The sequence below is a fragment of the Cupressus sempervirens genome, chromosome 5 (assembly GCF_028749045.1).
Source record: "Cupressus sempervirens isolate cs-2001-9-10 chromosome 5, ASM2874904v1, whole genome shotgun sequence".
In the NCBI taxonomy this organism is placed as follows: Eukaryota; Viridiplantae; Streptophyta; class Pinopsida; order Cupressales; family Cupressaceae; genus Cupressus; species Cupressus sempervirens.
Window position 1 is genome coordinate 14272551 of NC_143122.1, and position 27896 is coordinate 14300446.

General features: G+C 35.4%; 1 protein-coding gene and 1 long non-coding RNA gene across 2 annotated transcripts in view; both read left to right on the forward strand.

Annotated features, from left to right (window-relative positions):
- The first annotated feature begins 10373 nt into the window (after positions 1 to 10373).
- The window catches only part of LOC149554375 (Mitochondrial transcription termination factor family protein), a 57798-nt gene continuing 40275 nt past the window's right edge, over positions 10374 to 27896 (forward strand). Inside the window, exons 1-2 of the mRNA XM_089828852.1 lie at positions 10374 to 10413; positions 10795 to 10886. Coding sequence (XP_089684978.1) covers positions 10374 to 10413; positions 10795 to 10886 — 132 coding nt within the window. The remainder of the gene's footprint in view (positions 10414 to 10794; positions 10887 to 27896) is intronic.
- Positions 10930 to 12255, forward strand: LOC149554376 (uncharacterized). The gene is made up of 2 exons (XR_016364355.1): positions 10930 to 10996; positions 11587 to 12255. It is a non-coding gene; the product is annotated as an uncharacterized LOC149554376 (long non-coding RNA).

Consider the following 27896-nt stretch of genomic DNA (forward strand, 5'->3'; position numbering starts at 1 on the left):
GCTTAAAGCTAAGATTTTGGTTTTTGGGTATTCACAGATCTCTCCATAGGGTTCATGAAGCACAAAGTGGTCTAAAAGTTCTATTTCAAAATACTTGTATGATACCTACTATGTTCATACACCAATAATCACTCACTAAAAAATGTTAGTACTTGTGGCTAAATATCCCAGTAGTCTATATGAAATATTCCAATAATGGTGTATGAATGGGCCAATCACCAATCAAACAAACTTAAAAATGATTGACTATTAATACATGTGTTTGCATTTTTTTGAACTCTTTCATAAATAATAATTAAAGAATATCTATGACAAAAGCTATAACAATTATGAAAACCCAAAGGTTCCATTTTGGTTCGTGGAATTTCTACAAATCTCAATTTAGCCAAATCAAGGTTTTGTAAATCTTGAAAATGATTTTTGTAATTTTAGTAGAATAGTTTGGTTCATCTCGAAGATGGGTGGGAAGATTACATTTTTGAGTTTTGTTCTTCAAATTAGAATTAGAATTAGGATTTTTTTTCTACATGAGCATTGGTATGCTTCTAAAATTCAGTTTGCATGGGCACTGGTATGCTTCACTTCTCGCCTAGGCAACTTCTAATCTCTTTGCATTCCTACATCCATTTCAAGTAGAAATCAAAGAAGTCACTTTTGATATCTTAATGTAGGAGACATTGTTTTGTTTTAGTAAGAAGTTTCTCTTCTATACAAAGTTATGCAATTAGGGGTTGTTCACATTTCCTCGTACCCATAAAACATCATTTTTAATTCATTCCAAAAGCTTTCATCCTTCTTCTGCACAGTTCTCCCATGTTATACAATCTCATCAAATAGTGTGGTGCAAGACAACATCGGGGTCAGGGTATTCTCTATTGAATGACCCATCTTGAAATTGGAGCAATAGGTTGTCTTGGAAGATGATTCTTCTAGATGAATGTGATTATGAGAAATGACTTATTGTTTTGGAGTTCCCTAAGTATCCCAAGCCCTTTGAGGATGAGATGGTGGCCACCTATGTGAAAACACTTGCGATTTTTGTTGGCATGCACATTTTTCTAATTCTAATCAATTTTGTAGAATCTGTGTACAAGAGCATTTGTGGGGCTTTCCAAGATTCAAATTGTGTTTCTTGCCATGAGATTCATTTTTTTTAGGTAAATAATGTTGTAACTTTGTAGTCTAACTTCAAAAAATAGTCCAATCTAATTTTTTTACACTCCTCAAAAAATTGTAACTAGGTTTTGATTTTCAATTCCAAGTAGCTAGTAGGAAGTCTGATAATCTGATTTTGACATAAAATTAGATTTCTGCATTTTTAATTCCATTTTAAAATTTTGGACATAGACACAAAATTTTCCAAATCCAATTTTTGCAAAAGCCAACATGAATTGAAAATTAGAAATGAAAATGGGAATGGAGATTGAGAATGAGAAATAACAATTCTAGTCCCATTTGGTTCAGCTAGAATTCAATTGAGAATATGTTAATCCCCTGTTTCGTTGTACAAGATTGAGATCGAAATTGGAATTGGAATTGAAAAAATAATTAGATTCAGATTCAACAAATTACTTACAAATTTTGGAAGTAGGGCACCCCAAACTTGAGAAGAGAAAATGATTACTGTTGATCACCCTTAGATGTCACCTCCCAACTTTAATCTTCAACACAAGATGAAATCAACAAACTTGAACTACTTCACAGAAAGGTTCAAAATTTTATGCAGTATAGGTTTCAAGATCATTCGATCACCATGTATATGTCATTCATTCACTCTTAAAATATTTCCTTTTAATATATGCTCTATTGTCATTTCTTTCACATTATGTTTTCCCATTTACAAACAATTTGAATTAAGGAATATATAGAATGCTTCAAAAAATGAATCAGCTAACTACAATTAGCTAGAATTTTCACATAGTTATCCAACCAACCAATTGTCGAATAGATAAACCATTAACCTTCAAGATACCCATTGATGGGTATTATATACAAATTTTCTTTTACAAAATTATGTTGACTTGGACATATGGTAGATACACAAAGCTTTAATCCAACATAAGTCACATCCACCAGTAGTAGCTCCTGCCCTCCAATTAGCTAATCGAACCCCACCCCGATTAACCTAAATACCATGGCACTGTAAAGACTGCCCCTACAAAACCAATGCCACATCAACAATCTTTGTAAAATGCAAAATATCAAAGAGAGTCAAGGTAATTGGGATATTGACTAGTCAACATAAATATTTAATTAACATTAAATTTAAAAGAATACATATACTAGATACTAGATACTAGATGGTCTAATGACCATGATGGCCGAGTTGAAACGAGCTCTATAACCTATCTAAGAATATAAGGGGTGAGAATAATGTAGGAGTGTTATACCACCTTACCACGAATTTGTTAAGCTTCCCCAGAATCTTTCTTGACATGAAAGATACCCAGCCCGACATTGAGAAAGACTAAACAGATAAAACCAATAAAAGTAATGAAATTGTGCAATACATTGTCTACAATTCAACTAGACAAGTAACACATCTTTGCAAAGACAAGTAACACAAATTTTTCTAGTCAAATGCAAGATAATATGTTTCAGTCAATTCCATAGGAAAAGTAATTTAGCTCAATAGTTTTCTTCACATATGTGCATTAGGAAGGCATATCATATGTTAAGGAAAAATCTTTCCAAAATTTTTGACTTCATCTCATAATAGTAAGGTAGTACAATCACTCTCTTAGTGACTTATAGTTCATTATAATTAAATCGTGTTACAATAAATCTAAAATTCACCACACTATCAATACTTAGTTATCTCTATGTGTAATATTTCTAGATATCTGATCCAAATTATGCAACACTCTTAATACAATAATTTATTCCACATGAAACAAATCAACTGCCTAATATAATTGTGCATCCATAATGCTCAAGGTGCACCCATTATATAACATTTTCAATCACATAAGATTACATTTGTCCTGCATGTTTTTCTCTAAATTAAAGGTCTACTCATTGGCCAAAATCATGTTATAAGAAAAGGAATTATAGATGATTAGTCATTATGATGATTTAAATGTAATAATAAAATTTACATCAAAGAACTTCTTCCATAGTAATGAAATACTCAATAATTTAGGTCAATCATACAATACTCGCCATCTGGGTGGACATTTGACCATGCATAGAAAATAAATATGCAATAACAACTTAGCCCGAAGTAGCTTACTGATCACATTACTGGCAAGTAGCAAAATAAATCATCCAACATATAATTCCATCCTAAATTCTCCTACAATAATATCATAGTTGATCATACATCATCAAGGATAACTATTGCAAGACAACATAAACTTCCACATATTACATTGTCATACAAATCATATCATGACACAATCACATCATATTAAGTAGACTGTACAAAGACATTCTTCTTACACATACTAAGATAATTTCAATATTCACTTAAGTTTACCAACACCACTTCACTAGTGTAAGGAAATACTCAACTTTCTCATTGAAATGTGTCTAATTTAACAAATTTTCATTTTCGACTCCTTGGAAGACAAAAGACCACACTTCTCAAAATTTACAATCAATCACTTCAAAACTAGATTACAACCACATTATAATTCATTGAATGGGAATCAAAGCATGGATAAATCAATAATTTTTGAAGTATTTCACTCAATTGTACTTATAAACATCTTCTTTAATAGAATCACTTTAGTTAAACATTATTTTTGTGGAGCAAGAGCATCTACATTTATTTTTCCTCAGATTAAGTCACAATCAATATACAACTTGTGTCTCTCTATTATAATAGGGTGTCTCTATTACAATAGTTTGATTCATCTAAAATGGCTTAAGGTCATGAAATCAATCTTTTGCATGGTCTATGTGCAATGCAAAGAAGAAGAAGAATGTACAACAATAAATTGTGAGTGCATTTCAAGTTTTTAAATTTAGGGACCAATTCAATCCTATGTATGTTTTCCTCACTCTTCATCATGATTTTTTATGTAAAAAGAAGTTAAATGGTTCAAATTAAAATAATAATAGGAGAGTTATGTCATTTCTATCCATGAGAGTAATTTGTCTATGTATCCTTAAACATTTTCTACTATGGAATCTCTTAATGAAATATAGTATGAATCATAGCCACATAGTAGCAAAACTATTAAGGATCCAAATGGTGTAGACTTTTTTGTATCAAGAAAAACAAGACTGAGGGGATTGAAGCACTATTCATTCCTTTAATTAGATTCATTCTGACTATATAATAGGAATGGGCGTATGGCCATTTATCAACAACAAGTCACGTTAATGTTTTTATACCATTGCCTAATCATTAAGTTTAGAGAAAGTGTCCCAATTTACAATTAACCAAAGATATTAAAATGCATGATATCAAGATCACATACTATAGTAACAGGAATTTAACTACACGATTACTTCCTAAATTCAAATCTTTCGCTCTAGAGGGAAAAAAAGTAAATGGTTTATAATCTCATTTGATAGCAATAAAATTAGATTAACAATCATTACAAATGATATTATTCAAAAGAAATTGTGGAACCTAGATTGCAGAATGCTCCTTTTGATTATTAATGATAACTTTGCCCACAGTTTCTATCTGCACCAAAGTTGCTAATGTCCTTTTCTGTTGACTCTCGTGATCCCTTCCTCCTTCCTCTTCCATTTAGTTAAGCTCTTCTTAGGAAGACTATGGATTCCCTAACTATTGGGACTGATATCTGGATGGGTCGTTCTAGCTAATTCTTCCCCCCATAGATTGGAATGCGTACGTGGTTTTTAACACCCACTGTTCAGAAACTCTTTTACCACCTCCAAGAAGTAGTTACCTGTCATGCCCAAAATACGGGGCCAAAAACACACGTAATTTTTTTTTAAGTCCAAAAAAATACTATGTTTAATACATGTTATCTCATATTTATTCGGTGTTCTGAGTCAAACTCCTTGATGAGCTAGTTTTACATCTTCAAGAAGTTGACCTATCACCATTAGCACTTGATTCTGGTTATTAGCATAGCCTATAAAACCTTTGCACAATAACATGACACTTACTAACCCTAAGATGCCTTCATTGCAATTTCAATAATATTATGATCAAATTTTTTTAATTGAATATTCAAAGATATAATATATCTATAATCTTGAATTAAATTAAACTTAAATTGATACTAAATAATTACTAATTTATTTATATAAAGGGAGCTAAATGAAATCAACTATAATTTTATTATATCACTATTAAATGAAATTAATATAAACCTAAACATTATTTACTAATCATTACATTAATAAATTACAAATAACAAAAATAACTCTAACATCCAATTTTAATTACTATCTTATTTTAACTTAATAATAACTAACATGACTTTTATGCTATTACTAAAAGCTAACACATTCCCAGACTTAAATAAAACATTAACTAAATAAGTTAAATCTAGCTTAACTTTATTAACCTTACTAACTCAAAACCAATTATAATTTTAACACTAACATATACTAATAAAATAATTTTAACACAAACTAAAAACTATTTATTAATCTAATACTAATCATTAACAACTTAACTTATCATCTAACTCTAATTACTAAAATTATCTAATAAATAAATTTGAAACTAACTAAACTTACACTTAAACTAAATTTAAGCTAATTTAACTTTTAACTAATGCCAAGATAAAGACAATTATAAACATTACTAAAATACTAATTAAAAACATACTAAAACTAATCTACACTTTATTAATACTAACTTAACCCTAAACACACCCACATACTACCTACCCTCCCTCTAACATTCTAACTTAAACCTTAACCATCCACTCCACTAACTCCCCTTCACCCCTTAACTTACCTAAAACCCATACTAACCATTAACACACAAAAACAAAACCCCCAACTAACCACATGGGCACCCTATCCCCAAGTACTCTGCACGCTACCCAAACAAAAAACTCAGGTCTTATGCGATTGGAGGGTGGGGAGGGCAATGAAGTTATTATCAAGAATATTCCCATCTAATCCTATCACACCTACCACTAAACTTAACCCCCATGTGTTTACCAAGATGGAGGTATGCTGACCAAGCAACCCCATGTGTTGTTCCCCACTTGCCTTGGACACGTACCAAGGAGGCAATGAGGTAATGAGGTGATGTCTTATCAAGGGTGACCAAAGGTTAACTTTTTTTTTGCATTGAATAAATTAACTATGTTTGTTTTAAAACTCCATTCTTTCCCACTTGCAAACTAATGCCTAGAAAATGCAGACAAGGATTTATGGCAAGGAATGAGTCAGGGGTGTTAATGACATGCCTACAAGGGAGTGTACGCCTAGAAAGGCAAGGAGGGTAAAAAGTATGAATAGTTTGGACTTTAAACACAACCTGCTCTAATCACATTTGCCCAAAATCTCATTTGCTAGGAAGATGATATGTCAACTCACATAGGGGCACCTAGGATACGTTTTTTTTGCAGATTTTATTGAAGCCTTGACAACGGCTAGGTAGTAATGAGTGGGGGCAGTTTAAAGAGGGGGGGGTGTAATAAGTTTTAAAAGTTTATTAGGTAAGGACTTAGGATATTTAGGATTTTCTTTATGCATTTTCTATTTTATTTTTCTTTATTTATTTAAATTTTCAATAAGTTTAAAGAATAATTAGAGAATCTTCTAAGATTCTCTGTCCAAGGAAACAATTAAATTCCTATCCCATACAAAATCCAGAGCATAATTGCTCTTCAGAACACATTTTTTTGAAGGCCTTTTTTTTTTCTAAGTGTGAATTTTCAAATTTATTTATTAGTCAAGGGGAATTTTTTTTTTCTAAGTTGATATATAATGTAGATGTTGAATGTAATGCTTGAACATTTGAAAAGAAGCATTATGCTTTCTAATACATATGAAATTTACCAAGTGAAACACCAATCATATCATCAAATTCTCTTTAACATAGTTGGATCTTATAATTTCAAGATTATATTTCATCATTTTATCAAATTAACTAAATCAAATGAATATGATTACAAAACATAAGAATGCCGAAGTAAGGTAAACATCATCTCAATTGATTTATAAGTTTATATGCAAAAACTGAAATGAACTAGAAATATCATAAGCAAGTATATTACTCAATCATTTTTTTACTGACCACTTGATTCAAAGGCTCTGCTGGGAAAGAACTAGGAAGATAACCCGACATCGTTGCCATTTCCACAATAAGTTAACAATAACATTTTTACACAAGATTTCAATCCTGAGGAGAAATCTCCCAAAATAACTGAATTTCAAACACAATTCTGAATTTCCTTCTTGGCTCCACAATAGGGAAACCTTTACGAAGCTTGCAACACATCACAATGATCATGGAAAGAACAGAAACTGACCAGGAGACAACCAAACTCAACATGAAGACAAATTCAAACATTCATTCCCATCCAAATTTGCACAATAGGTTCGACATTGAACCAGACTAGGGAGAAGGTGGATTTTTCCAAGAGGAGACGTTGGCCACAACACCATACCACATGCCCTTTCGGGGCTAAAATCTCAAGAACTTCTGTTCTTCCACAAATGCCCTTTCAGGGTTGATATCACAAGGACATTCATTCTTTTACTTCTCAAATTTCAAAACTCAAAACATGGTTTGTGCTGACAAGTAGGGGCCCATAACACCCTACTCTCTTTCTCTCTTCTCATTTTGAGAAGAGACTCTACACTATTGGAGTCCAACTAAAGACCTCCTCCCGTACATGGCCACTTTTACCCTATCCGAGGGTGAGTAATGCCAATACAACCCATACAATCCCTTCGAAATCCAAAACAAAACACAAAGGAAAGACATTTAAGAAAACTTGTTTCAATCCCTCCCAAACATACTCAACACACATACGAATATACAAATGCAAACACAATAACTTGAGCACGAACAAAACATGAACAACATGAGTTGAGGGATTCCTACCTTAGAAATCGGGTTATGGCAAATGAATAGATTTGAGATTAGCATTCCATTCCTTCTCCTTCTCCTTCAATCTTGAATTCCACTCTAAAACTAGAGGTTGGGTGAACACTCAAAACCCTCTCAAAATTGCCTCTAAATATGATCCTAAACTCAACCACTCCAAAAAGCAATAACTCCCCAACTTGCCTAAAGTTCTAGAGGCTTCCAACTCAACTAGACCTAAGGCTAACCTCAAGGTGGAGTTAAAGTTATCCAACTCATGATGGAAACAATCAATTTTCGCAATAAAGCAAAAATGGAGTTTCTGAGTGACCATAAAAGTTAACAAAAGGGGCTAGGCGAGTGGAAAATGCCCCCAACCCATACCCATACCCCTTGGGTACTTAGATTTCATGATTTTAGGCCTTAAAGATTAATTAGGGACCTATCAAAAGCTAGAAAATTTTAGGACTTTCTAACAACCTTCAAAATGCAGATTACTCACTAATCTTGATTACGGTAATTAATCTTTATTACTAATTGATTAGCAAAAAGGTCACTAACCTAGTTCGACTTAGATCTTAATTCTACTCAGTTAACCCTAACTATCATGTTGGAATGCATATACAATTCACGAGTATCAAGTGACATTGAAAAATCACTGTTACAAAACATTAACACTTTAAAGATTTCAAAATGATACATTCATTCAATCCACGACAGAAATAAAATACGAACAATGGGGTTTGTGCCTTTTGTTAGACTCAACCCTGGTTTCCACAATTGGTACATAGGGTTCAGTTTCATTTTTCCGTTAGATTTCTTGGCTAAAATATCCTGCACACATGAATAGCTCAAGAAAATCTCTCTCTCTCTCTCACACACACACACACACACACACACACACACACACACACACACACACACAGAACTTATCAGGGAAATCACATAAAGTAAAACATGAATCTTTCATATAACTAACTGTTTAATTCATTTCTACTCACATTTAATCATCAGTAATCACATAATAAATATAATATATAACTTATTCAGTAATTTCAGATTAAGTACTAGTATAATCATCGTTAGGCATGCACATACCTAAACATCATAACAACACCAATTAAAGAATACTGAACTATCTGAAGCATAAAACTTAATCATTGAGGTACCAAAATCAACACCCTTATCATTAGGTGAAAATGCCTTGTATCATTGTTAGTGAAATTTTAATGTCTTAATTAGTCAAGATAATGTAGTAGCTTTCGAATCACTAGGTATTAAAACATGGATGTATCAACTGATCTCAATTTTCATTAGGGCATTCACAACATAAAACATTACTTCATATCCATTTCAATCTCCTATAATGATTTTAACAGAGAATTCATATTTGATAATTACATACGAGGAGGGACCTTACATTACCAAACCTCCAAAAATATATCCCCTCCCCCATTCTCGAATAGATTTTTGGTATTAGCTCTGACTGCCGATTCTTGGTAACGGTTCTCATGCAAAACATAACTGATTTGTTAGGAATTACTTATCTTCTTCAAGATTTGTTACTTTATGTTACTCGTCAATTCCTACAAAAACATAAAAATGATTTTAACAAAATCCCACATGGCACCTTAAGGGCCGATAATTCTAGATTGAGAAAATTGGGTTATGATAGACATAGAGATCCTCAGTGTGACATTGCTGAATGTAGTTTCTGGCAATCATCACAAGTAGAGCAACCCCATTTTTTACAGACCACAGATCCACATTTGAGTGGTGTTAATTATTGGTGAGACAAATGATGTTCTGAGATCCAACATTGCTTGGAGACATATCTATGGTCCAATAGATCAATATCAAATAAGATTGGACACTCAATAATAGATTTGAAAATATTATCAAATAAGAAAAAATTAAAATAGGAATAGGAATAAGCCATTCCAATAACATATATATTTTTGGAATGAACTTATGCTCTTCGATAAAATAGGAATATGTATTCCTATTCCCTATTTAAATTAAATAATCGATAGTTCAAAAAGATAGGTACAAAATCAAGAGAGGGGAGGGGAACCTGAACCTCCTAGTTCAATTGGTAATCCATGATCAATCAACTAGCACAATATGTAACAGTTTCAACGAGATTACAAAAAGGAAATTAGATAAGCTAATCCAGAGTACCATCACGTCATCAATCCATGTTGTCCATCCTAGCTCTCCTTCCATCCAAACAGCTTTCTTCCGTTCAAGAATATGAGCAAAAAACTCAAGTCTATCAGAAAAAGGGCCTCTAGTATCTCGCATCTCCTTAATCAGCTGCTTAAGAGCTTCTTCAAAAGCAGCTTGATCATCAATAATGCTGACCCATTCCAACCCATGCTTCATTCCGTAGATGAACATCGTAGCATGCCCATCACGGAGAAATCTTTTCAGTTTGTCTTTTTCAAGTTTCATAATGGAGCACACCTCCAAATAGAAAATACAAAACTTAAATCATAATTTCCATTACTATTCCAACAAGTAAACGAACCGTCATGATAATTCGAATATTTTCCCTAATTTATTTTCAGTCGGTATATTAGCAAGTGAGCGCTTCGCTTATGTTGATACCTTTCCCCTAGAACTCTCGGAAACTAATTGGTGTAGGTGGGTAGTTAAAAAAAAAAAAACATTTTTATTTTGATTAATATACAAAAATGTGAGTAGAATTTGGGAGAAAGTGAGCGCCACACAAACGTAAATTATGCTGTATTCCATCGAATCTTTGAGGACTCCCTGGCATTACATGGAACTCAATAAGCACCCTTCATAAGGAAATGTATATATTTATGCAGACCGTTTCAAGCCTCACCGGGTATATCCTCCAATCGACATCAGGGTGAGCAGCCGCTTTCCTGTAGTTCAGGTAAGCAATATCTCTAATTCACATTAATAGACATTTTTACTTTTTCTTGGTTCTGAATCACTTCTCAGGCTTACATTTTCAGCCGATGAATATGCCTTCAACCTTACTAGGTATTTATCAATGGTGTTGCCTTTTTCCCATTGTAAAATCTTGTGCAATTGGAATTGTATATCACTTAAAAATGCTTACCGTTATTGTGTTTCCTCTCCCTCATCTCTATCCGATGCGACTTATCAAATTAAAAATAATGTTCGCCCACCAAATCAAATATCTCGCCAAACATGTCTTACCGTACATTAGTGGTGAATTGGTATTTCATTTCAATATGTATTTATCTTTATCGAATTTGCAACTCAAGTATTCTTATGGAATACTTGTTGTTGCGCTTTCATGAATATTTTCTCAACTTTTGAAGAATCTGTATGCCAATCTTAGGGAGAAGCTAGCTCTAATTAATGTTCTTCTTTAAAATATTTTCTAAATTTGGCTTTAGTGTTATGATAGTCTTATTTTCAAACACCAATAAGTTCCCTTTTTGTAAATAACCTTTCAAGGAGCTTATGAAAGACTGTTATGACAATTTTGAGGCACCCTACCTGTTTACTCTACATATTATCTGTTTTTTTTTGTAATTTGGTCTTATTGTTTAATTTATTTGAGCTTCCGAGGTTCAAGGGTACAGTGTTTGTCCATTTATTAGGTTGACCGAGTCCAAAAGCCTGGATGGAGTGAAATTTTGCTGCAGAGAATGCATACTGGTTGGTGGATCCCAGTATGGGATTGAACATAATTACAGAAAGAATCACTTCACTCCTCAGGATGGCTAAAGATTAGGAGTCTCCTTTCAGGTTACTCTCCAAGATTATCTGGGCTGCCTGATTGGATGCCATTTCCAATTAGTCTACTATATACGGCATATCATAAATATTTGATTAGCAATCAGAAAGCTGGAGTCATTAAATCATGACAACAATTTGTTTTTGATATATAATTCGAATGCCAAGGAACTGACCACGTGGCTGAATGATAAGTTGTCCAAGTCAGCAGATGCAAGTTTGAAATTCCATTGTTTCCAAAACCAGGTTGACCTGTTTGGTGTCCGGGGTTCTGTATCTTTCTCTTCGTATCTACTATTATAATCTAGTTATTGATTCTTATTCAAATAATTAAATTCGAATGTCTCAATTGTATAGTGGAACCATTCATTAACAGTTCACTAACCACTAAGTGATCATTGTAACAATATTTTTCACCAGTGGTCAATTACCCCTAAATTTGACACAAACCTTTGAAAACCAGTAAAATTGATAATTTGTGAGTAATTTTTGAAATTTTCACTGAGTGAAAAGTCTACAGTTATAATACTCCATTTTCTGTAGTTGTACATTGGTTGATGTTTTACACCCCATCACATTGATGTTTTCCTATTTGATACATGTTTTTATACTTATTTTAATTTCGAGTGATTGGAATTCTCATGAATGAAAATATGGGTTTTTATCAAATTTTACTTTTAAATTTGTTTATTTTTTATCCCAAGTTCTTCCAGAGTATGGGTCCTGCTCTTAACTTTTTTGCTTCACCAAATTGTTGCCAAGTCCAGGTCATATGACCTTAAAGGTGGTTTACATTTGCATAATGTAAAGCAACTGTTATAGAACTGATTCTGTTAAGTTGTGTTGGTACCATCCATTTTCCTACTCTTCACCTACTGAATGAAAAGAAAAATATGGTTTTCTGATCATGAATGAAGTTTGCACTAGCTGTCTTATGATTATCTAAAATGAACAATCACAGTTGTACAAAGTTGATCAGCAGAATTACATTTTTATTAAGCAAACTATCAATTGCAATAGCATATCCATCTATCCAGAAATTTTTTACTGCATGCTTGGAATATAGAAAATTATAGAGCTTTATTTTCTATGACTTTTCAACTAGTGAGAACTGTATGTTCTAGGATTTATATAATTTGCACGGAAGTTTCATTAGTTGAAGATTGTATTGGCTTCCTCAGATTTATATCTATGGATTCTGAGAAAAGTTGAATTCAATTTGAATTTAATAGAATTTGACTTGAATTTAATTGCTCATAGCATCAACCAGGAATCGTTCTCTTCTTTTGCCACTGCAGTTTTTTGTATTTGTGGTATTGCATAGTCACATGACAATTTTTGACATTAGATTCAAGACACACCTGGATATGATGATTCACCCTCTGCACTTGAGAAATGCACTCCAATAATGGTCTGCGTGTCCTGGGGCACTTCTGACATGCAATGACCTGCACCCTTACCTCTCTGTGTACCCTTCACAGAGGATTTGACATATAAAAACAGTTGAAAATGAGATAAACTGATCCATAATCAGGGGCAGGAATGCCACACTCTGGCACATCTGTAAGTGGACTCAAATGAGATGCTTTCAAACTACTACTGTATCGGGGTAAGTTATTATGACCATAGAAATCACAAGAGGAGCTTAGACCCATAGCGGCACAATACAATCCGTCAAAGTTAAAGTAAATAGAGCAAACAACACCATTATATACATTTGTTTGGAACTCTTTTGACATTGCTGTTAATGATGCTACTAGTGGGCATGTGAGTTTCTTGTGGGGTAGGGAGAGTGTTTCCAAGAGGTGAGCTTTTTCAAAGAAAAGAATGCTAGATTCTGTTGCTTAGGACATTCTTATTTATTTATTGGTAGTCCTTTGATATGATAGGATATATGTACAAGAAGGGAGTGGTTTATTTTGTATCAATCTCATAAGAATCAAATATAATAGTGTACTCAAACAAGTCAAGCTGCATAATCGGTGGACCATGACACCTTTGACATTATTTTGACTAGGGGGTAGATATTTTTAATATGGAGAGAAACAGTACTTTTATTGAAAGCTTTGAAGGCTTAGAGTTTGACACATGGAAAATCAAGTTATAATCAATCCTTATTGAAAAGGATCTATGGGATGTGGTAAGTGCTGCAACAAAAAGGCCAATTGATGTTGATGGAAGCAAAAAATGGATGGCGAAGGATCAAAGAGCAATAGCTTTGTTTGGTCTTGGACTTTTAGATGCATACCTCCACCATATTAACTTATCGAAGACCTCAAAGAAAGTGTGGTATGACTTGAACACTTTGTTTGAATCAAAAGAATCAAATGCAAAGATGGGTTTAAAGAAAAAATTGTTGGGGCTGAAAATGATGGAAGGTGACAATATTGTTCAACATATTAGTAAGTTTAATTCCTTAATGAATCAATTAGCAGAGATAAATGCTAAAATAGATAATGATGATGATGCAAATACTTTTTTGTTAAATAAATGCCTCTTAGATATGGTAATATTATGTTCTCATTAAACAAAATAGGTGCTAGCCTAGATGATATAATATCTTCTTTGATTGATAAAGGAGTTAAGAAATTGACTCATCTATAAAGGAAACTGCAATGTTTGGAAAAAAAAAAAAAAAGTCTAACAATTCCTTCAAATCTAGTTCTTCTACATCAAAGGGAAATCATTTTTTCAATGTTAGCTACTATTGCAAGAAAAGGGGACACATTATTATGAATTGCATTCAATGTGCCAAGGATCTCCTTGAGGACAAGCTAAATACAGGTTTAACATTGGCTGCATAAAATGATTAAGAATGACTTTTCGATGTAGATACTAAAGACCATTCACAATGAAACAGTAAGGAGGAATACGTTTTCTAAATCAAATAGAAAGCTTGTATTTGTGACTGGATCTGTTTTTCCCCAATTACAGATTTTGGTTGTTTGTGAATAGATGTGTTCGTCCCCATCCACAAGATGTTATATGTGATTGGAAGTTTATGTCCCCAATCACGTCTTTGTCGAGTAATTTCAATTGGATGTGTGTCCCCTACCATAATTAGTGTGAATCGACATGTGTGCCCTCCCTCATAATGAATACTGGATAGATGTGTTTGTCCCTATCCAAACTACTCGTAAGACCTCGGATAGTTGTGTTAGTTCCTATCCTTGATTCCATGGGCAGATGTGTTTCTCCCTATCCTTGGATGAAAGTACAATGAGCATAGTGAGGCTAGTTCAACTATTGCTTATGTCCCTACTCATATCTTTATGATGCATTATTGAAAGTTGCCATCAAGTATTGTTGGTCCACTCATTCTCATTTGGAGAATGATGTAATATGGGGTGTGCTAGGAATATTGCATTAGAGGATGCATAAAATAATTAGGTACATTACAGTTTGTTAATTAGGTTAACATATTAGTAATACGGATATGTTGAGTTGTTAAAACAACTTAGTATATTTAGGAAAGTTGTTTAGGGAGTTTCCAAATAAATAGGATATAGGAATAATGTAAGTATGCCACGTATTTGATTTAAATGACATGAAGCACCATATTATTTGTGTATAACTTTTGCAGCTTTTATTTGTCTTTTCTCAAATTTCCTTTAAAAAACAAGATGACATTGCCTAGCAAGTGTTGAAGGAAGTGTATTTTAACATTGACACTGTCACTTCAGAAGGAAGCAGGCTGGTTCAAAACAGTGGTTTGTAGTTGCTTCCAGATTGAGATGTTGCTTCTACAATTTCCCTTGATTCTATAAGAAGACATGATGAAGAAGCTATCAATTCTAAGGAGCAAGCCGCAAAGGCTTATGTTGGTTCTTGTTTCAGTACTAGGCATGAAACCCTGGCAATTTGGGCAATAGCCCCAACTACTAACAAACCAGAGTAGCAGAAAGCATACAGGATTATCTGGGAGCTTCATTGTAAAGAGAGTAGATTCTACAACTTCTTAAGCAACATCTCTTGCAGTTAATATTGCACATTTCAATGAGGCAACAACAAAAAAGCTTCAGCTAGATTTTGAAAAGTTGCAGGCTGATCACATAATGCTAATGGCCAAGTATAATAAGTCACAATCACTATTGCAATCACCCACAAGTACTGCATTTCCAATTGTCTCCACTTGTTCCAGCTCTACAGAGATATCAGTACATGATGTGAAAGCAATGCCTTAAAAGAGTCAAAGAGCTGGAAGAATAGTTGCAGGAGGCTAAGGAGCAAAAGGGTGAACATTGTGGTTGATGACCTGGTAGGCCGTAGGTTATCCAAGATTATAATTAGGCTTGTGGACTTGTAAGGCCTTCCTCAACGTAAAAGTTGCATATGTTAAGTATATACAAGATCAAAAAAATATCAAAAGGATAGTACACAGGTGGATTCCTAGAGCTTCAACTACAGAGCAAGTTTACAAGTGTGCAAGATTTTATCAGAGTATCCTGGATAATCTTGCTTTTACAATTGAAATGGTAATTGTATTGGGAGAGGTCAATGCATATATGTCAAGATTGGAGAAATAGGTCAAGGGCAATATGCGATTGTTAGAGAGTATTGTCAAGAAGATCATGCCAAGTATTTTGATTATCAATGGGATAATCAAACCACTGGACCAGTGGAAAAGTGAATTTGGTACAGTGTTACCCACCTTGTCCTCATTCATCTGCACCAATGAAGCACTAGATACCATTCTTGTGAACAACACACTGGATGAGTTATTTGCACTAGAAAACGGCTTGGACAGTTTCAATAGGGAAGCAAAGATAATTTTGGATGCCAATATTTAGTTCACAATGATAGGGTCTCAAAATTATTTTCATTTTAGTGGCCTACAGAGATTTATGGATCACAGATAGCAAAATATAATGAATAGCTGTATGTTTGTATTTCAATTGGTCATCAGGCTTCAAGGTCAGCATCCTGCTGATTAGATGACTATGTAGGTGACAATTTTTTGAATCTTCAGTAGTTCTACAGCTGTGTAGCAGTTTGGGTTCAACTTTTGTCTTATATGCTATGGTCCATAGTTCAAAATCTCGTTCTCTGCCACTTTTCAGCAAGGCAAAAAAAGGTTTTCTTGGTATATATCGGAGATAAATTGGTAACTTCTTGGGAAATTCAGAAAATCGGTAAATCGATAATTTCAGAAAAGGGTATCATGATAGATCCAGAGAGAGTGGAGACAATTTCCAAACTTGGTGTACCAACTAGCAAGAAAGAGCTCAAATCATTCTTTGGAAAGATCAACTTCGTGAGAAAGTTCATATCCGCATTTGCTGAGATTGTAAAGCCAATGAATGACATGTTAAAGAAAGATGGAAAAATGGATTGGACTCCAGCAGCGAAGAAGGCATTTGAAGAAATAAAGTAGGCTATCATCAATGCACCAGTTCTAGTAAGCCCAGATTATGAAAGGCCATTCAATATATATTCCTTCACCTCTAATCACACTTGTGCGGCCATTTTAACACAAAAGAATGAGGTAGGTGAAGAGCACCTGATAACATTCATGAGTGCACCTTTTAGGGAGGCTGAATTGAATTATCCAAATCTGGAGCTACAAGCTTATGCCTTGGTGAAGGCGATGAAGAGGCTCAGGCATTACATCTTGTGAAGCAAAGTACATGCAATTGTGCCTGACATAGCAGTGAAGACTCTTTTAATGCAAAATGAACTTGGAGAAAGAAGAGGCAAGTGGGTTGCCACTATCCGGGAATATAACATAGAAATTCAACCGATGAAATTGGTTAGGGGACAACAATTGGCACAGACCATGGCATCAGAGGGACCGAGAATTGTGCAATAAGTTTACAAATTGGAGGATGTGCACTCGGACGAATGGTATCAAGACATAGTCAATTATTTGTTAAATCACTGGTGCCCTTCACATTTGACTCCAGTACAGAAGCGAGCGTTGAGATTCAAGAACAAAAGATTCATGTTGCAACGAGCAGTGTTATACAAGCAGAATCATAAGGGGATACATTTGAGATGTGTTGGAAAAGAAGAAGCTAGAAACATTTTGGAACATTTTCATGACAAATGGGGAACGGACATGGATCAAATTTGGCTACGACACATTGGATACTGAGAGCTGAATACTATTGGCCAACCTTGTTCAAAGACACTCACGAGCACGTAAAGACTTGTCATGTTTGCCAGACATTGGCAAAGAGAGAAAGGAATCCAGCAATGCCTTTGTGGCCGATTATTGAGGTGAGACCTCTCGCAATGTGGGGACTTGACTTCATTGGTCCTATCAATCCACCTTCCTTGGCACAACACAGGTATATTCTAACTGCAATTGACTACTTACTCGGTGGTCAAAAGCTCAAGCTTTCAAGAATTGCACTGTTGAGATTGTCATCAAATTTTTAGAAGAAAGAATCACTACCAGGTTTGGGTGTCCTTCTACTTTTGTATGTTATAATGGTTTTGCATTCATTTCTTTGAAATTTCATACGTGGGCATTCGACCACGGGATCATTTTAAAATTTTCATTAGGTTACCATCCCCAAGGAAATGGCCTAGCACAATCCACAAACAAGAACCTTTTGACTGTGATCGAAAAACTTTTAGACAGGAACCCAAGAGATTGGCACACACAACTGGGATACGCTTATTGGGCCGATAGAACAAGAGTTAAAGAGTCCATAGGAATCACTCCTTATCATTTGGTTTATGGACAAGACCCTGTATCCCTGATTCAATTGAAAATTCCAACTTTAAGGTTCATACAGGAGTACTATGATGAGAACGAAGACAGAGTCCAAGTTAGGTTGGCTCAATTGATGCAGTTAGACCAAAAAAGAGATGAAGCCCTAGAAAAATTTGCAAAATATCAAGGGGTGGTAAAATGTTGGTTTGATAGAAAAGTGCAAAACAAGGCCTTTAGGATCTCGGACTTGGTCTTATATTGGGACAAAGCCCATGAAAAGAAAGGACAACATGATAAACTTGACAAACTATGGAAGGGTCCTTTCCAGATTTCAGAAATCATCAGGGATAATGCATTTAGACTTGACACTCACTGGTGAGGATGTCCCATTAGTTGTCAATGGGAAATTCCTCAAGCATTATTTCCAAGCCTAGGACTTCGTTCGGAGCCCATTTTGTACATAGTTTAGGTTTGCTTTCAGTTAGTAGCTAGTTTGCTTTCCGTTCTTTAGAGTAGAGTTTGTTTTGGACCATTTGGCCCAAAGGTTAACGTTTCCGTTTCAGTTGGTTAGAGTAGATTTCTTTTAGTTGTTTAGTTTAGGTGTTGTGAGGGAGCTTGATTTGATTTGCACCAATTCATTTGACTTGAGATTTCTTTTAGCTTCCCTTAGTTTGGAGAACAGTTTTGTGTTTGGGCCTTTGCAAGTACAAAGGGGGTCCATGTTATCACTCGTGGGCGAGGTATGCAGATTTCACACTTTTGTTGACAAAACGAAGTCCATCTTGTTCATATCTTGAATACATTTGGCAAGGTCCAGAGCTCAAAGGATGTGCTTAGTCGTTAGTATATGGTAGGACTTGTACTAAATTTGGGTCAAACTCAATAGAGGTTCTTAAATTACTTTTGACATGGTTACAACATTCTACTCACACTTAATTGCTTTGAGTTCTTGATGTTTTGAAATGAAGTTGGACTTAGTAAAAATTATACACCTGCTTTAGCGCCACTGTGGTCTTCCAAACCCTCCGCAAGCTTCATTGTCTGCAAGCCAAACAAAAGATTGAAAAGAAAAGAAAAAAGAAATATCACGAGAAAAGAAAAAATGACAATTTATGCAAAAGGAAAGACGGTATCAAAGTGAAAATAAAGATGAAATTTGGTTCAAGGGTGTGCAGTCATCTCTATTGGTGCTATAGAAACAATTACTAAAGGTAGAATCGTGATTGTGGTGCCACAACGATAACTCCGTTCGGGCTATAGACGGCTGACTGGCAGCGGGTCTCTATCCAGGTTGCTTTTAAAGTAAGGATATTATAATAGTTAAGTTTAATGGATCTGAGAGATTATCAAATTCTTGTCGAGCGGGGAATAAATCATTTGCACGCACATGAGTAACTCATGGTCAGGTTGCCTAGGATCAACTTGAGAGTTTTTTCCCTTGATTGAGTGCTTGTCCGTAAGTAAATTTGTGGGTAGGCCATCTTGAGAGTTTTTGTTCTAAGTTATTTTATTCTTGAAATGTTTAGGAACATTTCACCCGTGGAGTCGCTAGATGTTGTGAGGTTCTCACATCATCGCCCCAAAATTTTGGGGACCCCCTTTTTTTGGATTGCCTTAAATTTTTAAAAATTTTTTTTAATGCCTTGGACGCCTTCGGGCCAGGATGGATGTGGTTGGATTTCTTTTTTCACCTGGTCTTAACTTGATTTTCCGGAGTGAGTAATTTTATCTTTAGGCCGAACAAATTTCAGAAAACAACACTTGGCAAGATAAATTTACAAAATTTTTGGACTTAGACGATTTTATTTTGAAAATTGGATGTAATTGTATAATCTTGAGCATTTTCAAAATGATTTTTGTTTTTTTAGATTTAATTTTTTCGGAATTTTAAAAAATTTTTTGGTGAAAAAGAAAATTTTGTGATAGTAAAAGTCGATTTTAGATGCTTGAGAAAATGATATATCTTGGAAAAATTAAAAATTGCATTGCAAAATCAAAAATGGACTCAATTGCAAAATTTTGCATTAAATTGGTTAAATTTGCCTTGAAGATTAAAAAAATATTTGAAGAGATTAGTAAATTAAATTTGAAAATCGATTTTAATGATACTTTAATTATCAAAGCATTATTAAATGAATTTTTTTAAGCATCTCTAAGGCTTTCTTAATTTTATTTTGCAATTTTTGGTCCTAACCGGCAATTAAAATGTGCAAATTTCACTATAGGCAAAATTAATTTTGGCCTAGCATTTCAATTGGGACCATTAATGAGACACTAATTTAATTTTTTTCTCCTATAGGTGCTAGTCGGCCAGCTTGGAGGAGTGAAGGGAAAATGGTATAAGAGGACTCCTCCCTCTCCCATCTTCTCATTCTATCACTGCATTCTTCTCTTTTGCGATTTTTTTCCCTTGGAGCAGTCTTCATGCTTGGCGATTTTCTCTTAAAGGAGCAGATTTTCTATGCTTTGGCAATTTTGCAAGGGCAGATGATGGTGCTTAGTGATTTTTGGGCAGATTTCAAGTGTTTGGTGGCGATTTTTCCAAAAGAGAGTAGATATGAATATTTCCTTCCTTGGCGATTTTTTTCCTCCAACTAGGGCTACGAACTTCTGCCCTGGACAATTAAAAGAGCAGATCTGAGCACCTTCCCCTTGCATGGCGATTTTAAAAAGGAAGTCTGATTTTTTTCTTGCTAGAGAACTGCAATTTTAATCTCAGATCTAGGCGATTTTACTTAGAGGAGGAAACACATGATCAAAAGTCTGATTTTTGGCAAAGTGTGGACAGTTTCAAAGAGAAAGATTCTGATTTTGCAAGGGGGTTTGAGTTTTTAAGGTCTGATCCAAATTCAAAGAGAGCTCGACTATTGGTAAATGTAAAATTAAAGTAAAATTCAATTCATTTTAGAGCTGAAGATTGGTTTAAAAATGGATTTTACTCCTTGTTCTTGCTTGGGTTCATTTCCCTTATGTTCTTCTTGCATTCATCATCCACCACTTTATCATCCCATCTATAGGTTGAAGATTGGAGAGATAAGTGTAGATTTCATGATAGGACACTTGGCGAGGCAGAAATAAGCTAGACCACCCTAGGTTGAACTTGGGAGATATAAGTGTAGTCCATCCTAAGGTAACGATGAGGTAGAAATAAGTGGTTGTCCCACCCCTAGGTTGAAGATTAGAGATTGATAAGTGTAGTGATAGGAATTAGCGAGGCAGAAATAAGCTAGATTCCATCTATAGAAAGAAGGTTGGAGATTGATAAGGGTAGTCCATATCACTTAGAACGAAGGGGTAGAAATAAGTGTTTAGGGTGGTGGATGTTAGTGCAAGCAAGAACCCAAGGGAACGAACACCGAAAAAGACAAGGAAGACATGATGCCTAAGACCACGTTCTTCTCGAAAGTGAGGCGAATAAGTGACACTAATATTGACACAATAAACATGGTACATCTAAAGGACAGACTGAAGGAAGGACAATCCCCCATGGCAGAAAAGATTTATAGGAGTGGAATTGTATATGCGGCGGCCTTTCCTCCTACGTTGCCTTTTTCGGAATTGATCATGGAATGTGCATCCTGGTTTGATTTGGTTAGTAAGTCCATCATTTTTGATGAAGGGAAGAGAGTGTTAGCCAACATCGGCGAACAAGTGATCAAAGAAGCATTCAATATTCCCCAGTACAAAAGCATGACAGTATTAATGATAGACTAGGTGGCTAAATTATTTCAATATAACCAGGAGGCTTATTTCATTCATCTAAAGCAGGATTGGTTACATGAAGGCAAGAAGGGAGTCACTAGGTCATCAAGGCTCACCATGTTAGATTTTAAATCAGAGTATGGCGATCTCATTGTACTTCTTAGCTAGATGATGGGCCTAGCGCAAGGTATGCAATTCGAAAACTGGATGTACTTCTTTATTGATGAAATTGGAAAAGGAAAAAGAAGATTTGATTGGGCTAGGATTATAAGTGAGAATTTAGAGTTGCAACTTGGGACATGCAAAATCAAAAAGAATTCTATATGGGGTCCTACCTCTTTTATTTGATTTAGAGGCGGTGAAAATTGAAAAGTGAATCTCAAGGAAGAGTGAATTTCAAGGAAGAGCAAATTTGGAGGAAGTGATTTGAAAATATTTGAGGTTAAAGACCAAAGGGATAATTCAAGTGGACAAGAGGAGAACGTCAATAAGATAGAATTTGGATCAAGATTGGATGAGTTGGGGAAGGTTGCCATCAAAACGAAACATTTGGGCACCCTTGCCTCCCTCAATGCCTTTATCGGATACGCGAAAGAATATGAGAAGGATCATAAGAAAACACTGCAAACAACGAGCAATATGATGAATTTAGCTGAGCTGAAGATGAAACATACACCTTGCCCTCCCATGAAGTCAACGACAAGCTAGCCAAGTTCATTACTTTGGCTAAAAAGATGAAAGAAAAGGGTAGGACTATATTGGAAGATCATTTGATGTAAGCCCAAGTGGCAAATTCTCCTTCTTCTTGGGCAGGATAGGTGTCTGATTCTGATTGGCTACCATTTTGGTGCCTTCTCATTGGTTGCCACTTTTCCCTTTTTTCATTGGTCCATTGATGAGGTGGTGTCTTCTCATTGGCCAATGGGGTGGCAACCCTAATTAGGGTTTCTAGGATCGAATCTGGATTGTTGGTTTTGCCTCTTTATCTCTACCGTCGGTTGTAAATTTTGGGCCTCTATATAAGGTCCTTTGCTCTCATTTGTAAAGGGTTGAAGAAAATTGTTGCTAAGATAATGCCAAAATTGTTTTTCTTTCTCATTGTTGTGACTTGCATGGTGATTAAGAACTTTTGGTACTGTTGCATGGTTTCTACTTCCAATAGTTAGAATAAGATTTCCTTTGAAGTTTTTAAAATAGATTTCATTTGAAGTTGTTAAGTAGAGAGAAGTAGATGGATAGTTGCATGGTAGTATTGGTGGATGTTTGATAGGGATCTCTAACTAGGCCACTAGCATCATAGTGGCTTGTTGGGAAGCCTTGTGTGGTAAGCTAGTTCTTTTCCTTTGAATCACTGCATCTATGGAGGTGGAGCTATTGGTTAGCTTTCATTAGATTTGATCCCCATCCATTTACTAATCTTTCCATTCACAGGAGTAGGAGTGGAATAGCAAGTAGTATAATATTTGGAGTTTCGAAGAAGAAAGGTTAGGAAGGCATAGAGTCATTAGAACACTCACCCTCCATCTCCATCATCACCACTATCAACATCATCTGGAACTCATACAAAAACCATCATCACCACCATCCCACCAAAAACCCAAGTTATCCTCGAATGAAACAACGTAAGGCCGCCTACGTGATTATTAGCAAATCACATCGATATACTAAATTAGTATCCACAGGTGTAAGGAACATTGGAGTTTGGCTTATGACTTCATGAGTATTAACTTTTCAAGAGAGGAATTGAGGATTTGATATTCCATATCAGGTGTTCAATTGCCATATGTTATGTAATGGTACAAAATTGACATCAACATAAACCAAATGCCTACAAATGTGGATAACTGATAGATTTACTTTTTACCTTTATATCTAGATCCATCTAATCAAGATAGAAATAAACCTAATTAGCTGAATAGGTATAACCGATTTCTGAGTATCTCTCTCAAGTGCCGAAACCATTCAAGTGACAACCATCTTAACAAAACTCAAATAGAGCAATCTTCAAAGGAAGGATCAACACAAATGCAAAGCAACAACCACCATAATAATTAGTAGATTAGACTCCATAATAATTAGTAGATTAGACTTCACCATATATTGCTCCCAAAAATACTGAAGATATTGACTTAGATGCTTACGATTTCCACTTATTCATTGCAAGATTACTCATACGAACTTCAGTGACAAAGTTCCTATTCTCAATGAAACTTAAAATGGAACCAAGAGAAAACAAACTATTGCGATGGTAGCTCTATGTAAAGAAACACATAAAGAAGTTTTCAACCAGCACAAAGTTTTATAATGCGTGCGAGAAAACAAGTTATCGCGAGAAGTAGGCCACTAATTGGTGATACAACTTCTTGGCCAAGATTTTGGTGCGAAAAACATGTAATTTCTCGCCGGGTAGAACTTCTCACGAGAAGTTGGTATATCTGCCACTTCTTGGCACTGTTTTAAACTTTGGTATGGTCAGCATCAATTCCAACTTCCTCTAACAGCTTCAACAGTTTCAATGAGTCTGTTTTGAAAAGGAATCATCTCATGTAATGGGTTTAATATCCGCTTTTTTCAGTAGGGTGGAAAGGAAATGGTAAATGCAAAATTAGGGACATGAGTCATGTGACTTGATTCTTGAACCTGCATGCTCACCTTTTCTATAAAAGAGGATCATGTTTCATTGGTGAAGGGTTCTGGAAATTTCGTATTTGGATGGACACTAATCCAGAGAAGTCAATGTTTCAATTCAGTTGCAAGATATTAATAACATGTATATGTATGCAATTGTCTCTATGATGTATCCCCCTATCTTGTTTGATTGAAATGATCAAAGAACTTGGATTTCGTTAGTGGGCCCTTGGTCTACCGGTGAAGTTGCATGGCTCACAAAGAGCTCACCAGGGATCAAGTCTCGCTGATTGCAAGGCTCCGACACTATAAGGGATGAGGCCGGGATTATGCCCCGGGTGATTTTGATGGCGTGGATGCCCCTCAGTCCTTGTCTCTAAGCCAAAAAGTTTCAGGCACGAGTGAGCCCGTATTGGGTTCCTAAATCATTTCAGTGGTGGCCTTCGCTGGTTGGTAGCTCGCGGGCCTCGTGCTTCGCTGGGTTGCCTCGCAGGTTTGAACCCTCCATCAAAAACGATCTTGGATTTCATCTATTCAAATTCCTTGTATTGCATATTTGTTTACTGCTTCTATTTGAGTAAAAGATTAAATGCTATAAATGAAATATGGAGGACTGTGTATTACTCTAGGGACTAATAAGAACTTAGAAGAATTGCAATAGATTCCTTTAGAAGGATGCATTGCTGTAAGGCATTAATGCAATTAAACCATTGAGTTGAGTTTATTTGCTGCAAAGGAGCACTTAATTGGAATCTTGTATGACTCTATTTCAGTGATTAGGCATTGATCTGGGGTTTAACTCCGTTCATTGTACAGAATACTCTAATATGCTGAAATGAAAAATCTCTTAAATGTTTGGCTAATTCATTCTTAATTATTTCACGTTCTCAATGCTAAAAATTGATTAGCCAACTTTGTTGTACTTTCACGTATCCATATATCATATCTATGAGAACATATCTACCTTATCAACTTTCCAGTATAGTCGGTAAATTTATTGATATTGATTATAAGTTAACTTCTCAAGGTCTTCTAGAGCTTAAAGTGTAGAGGAGAATGATTACAAAATTATCTCTTGTTAGTTGGCCACTGGTATGGGTTCTTTGAATATAAGTTTGGGCTAATCTTTTGAAGATCTTAGGCAATCAGTTGGAGAACACCAACAGGCCCAAGGGTCCTAACGATAGCTTCACACCTTTGAAACTAGAGCCTTGCTTCTGTTTAATTATTTGCTTTCTTCTTCTACCGTTGCAATTACCATGTTAGCCAGGGAATCAATGGGCACTGCCCAACAGGCTAACCGATGTTCATCTCACAGGAAATCAGCTTGTGGGGTTCAACTATCACTGTTCAAAGGGATAGCAATCATAGCTAGAACAGAGAAAAATGCAATCATCTAGAACAAAGGAGATGATTGACCAATAGATGATATGCACAGATATGGTAAGGTGAAAGTATGATTGCGCAACGTAGGAAAACAAAGTGCTTGCAAATCTGAATAGTTGCAAGTGCCCAAAGGGTAAATAGTTTGTCATTAGAGAACCCCCAATAGTCATGTGTCCAAAGGGAGTAACTAGATCCTTGCGAGGAATGTGAACCGATAGAAGTAATGATTGCCTATCACTCTCAGTCACTCTCAGAGTTGCTGCAGGCGAACATGTAGTAGACTTGAACACTTGTGACATTTTCTGTAGGTGAACTTGCAGCACCACCAAGTCTTTGCAAGCTGCAGGTGATTGCAACCTTGTTGTGAGTGTCATTTAACTTGATGCACGTGACTTGCAGGCTTACTGTAGGTGTCATTTAACTTTCTGCAGGTGCCCTCTTGCTTTGCCGTGGGTGTCTGCAGGTGTCTTATGGCTGTACCCCACTTGTCCATCTAAAGTTAATTCACTTATGGATAAGAAACTAGGTGGGTGCCCTACTATTCGGTTGGGGCCATTGACATGTTATTTATAGAATCTGGTTGGCAACTCTTAGTCCTGCCCTTCTTGTTTTCATCATTCTAGTAGGTTGAAACATGGTAGTGAAATGGAGCTAGAGCCAAAAGAAACTATAGTTACTCTGTTCATGCGCAGAATGTCTCTTCTTGTGATTAGAAAGGAATGCCCTACAATTTGGCTGGGGTAGTGAGTATGCCAGATTGTACACATAACATGCCTACTACAGTTTGGAAAGCAGGGTGGGAGCCCTTAAAATAGTAGGGCCACAGGAATGAATGCATTTGGCTCAACACTAGTGGATCATATGCTGCTCTAGCCTCTGCTGCTAGGTCTAGCTATGGTAATGACTAGTATTCATATCTTGATTCTAAAGCTATTTATTTGAAATGCATGGATATGTGACATGTATAAACTTTATAATTGTTTTAAAATATTTATGATAAAGAGCTGCATCCTTGTAACCAAGTTTTTGCATCCACATTGAATAGAGTGTGTGCATATCCTAGATACTGTGTACCCATGTAACTAAGGTATTTTTTTCATTTTGCAATTAAATAGTGAAAATATATTTGAAACCCTTAACAACAATAATGAGCCAAACTTGTTTAATAGCTTTTCTGAAAAGCAGGTTTAGGTAAAAAAGCATCTGCTGGCCATGTTTGGTTCATAAGGATTTTGCAATTTAATAATCAATTACATATTGCATTTGGATCACTATTTTGTGAGTGATGTAGTCAATGTGGCCGTATTTCAATATTCCATGTTGGTATGTGACTTGGTTGTTTGAAAATCTGATGGCGATCTTAGTGGGAATATTCTTTTTATAAATAATAATATAAACCCTATAAGCTTGTTTCCTTGAAAAGAGAAACGAGCAATTCTCATAGAAATTCTAACAATCCAAATATCCAAATAAGCAAAATATGCTGAAATGTAAAAGAAATATACACAACAAAAGTATATGGAGGGTACCATTGTTATCAAGTATTAACGAACTCTAGGATACATGTGATGTGGAGCCTAATCAGACTCGGAGGTTTACTCGGCATAGTTTTTTTCCCCATATTATTTTGACAGGGGTAAGACAGGGTTAAGGAATAGCATCCCAAGTGCACTCCTTGTCGCAGTACAGGGTGGGGTCGAGGGACAACGCAACGCCCCCAAGACAGGGTCAAGGAACAACGTCCCAGGTGCACTCCTTGTTGCAGTATAGGGTGGGGTCGAGGGGCAACGCCCTCGT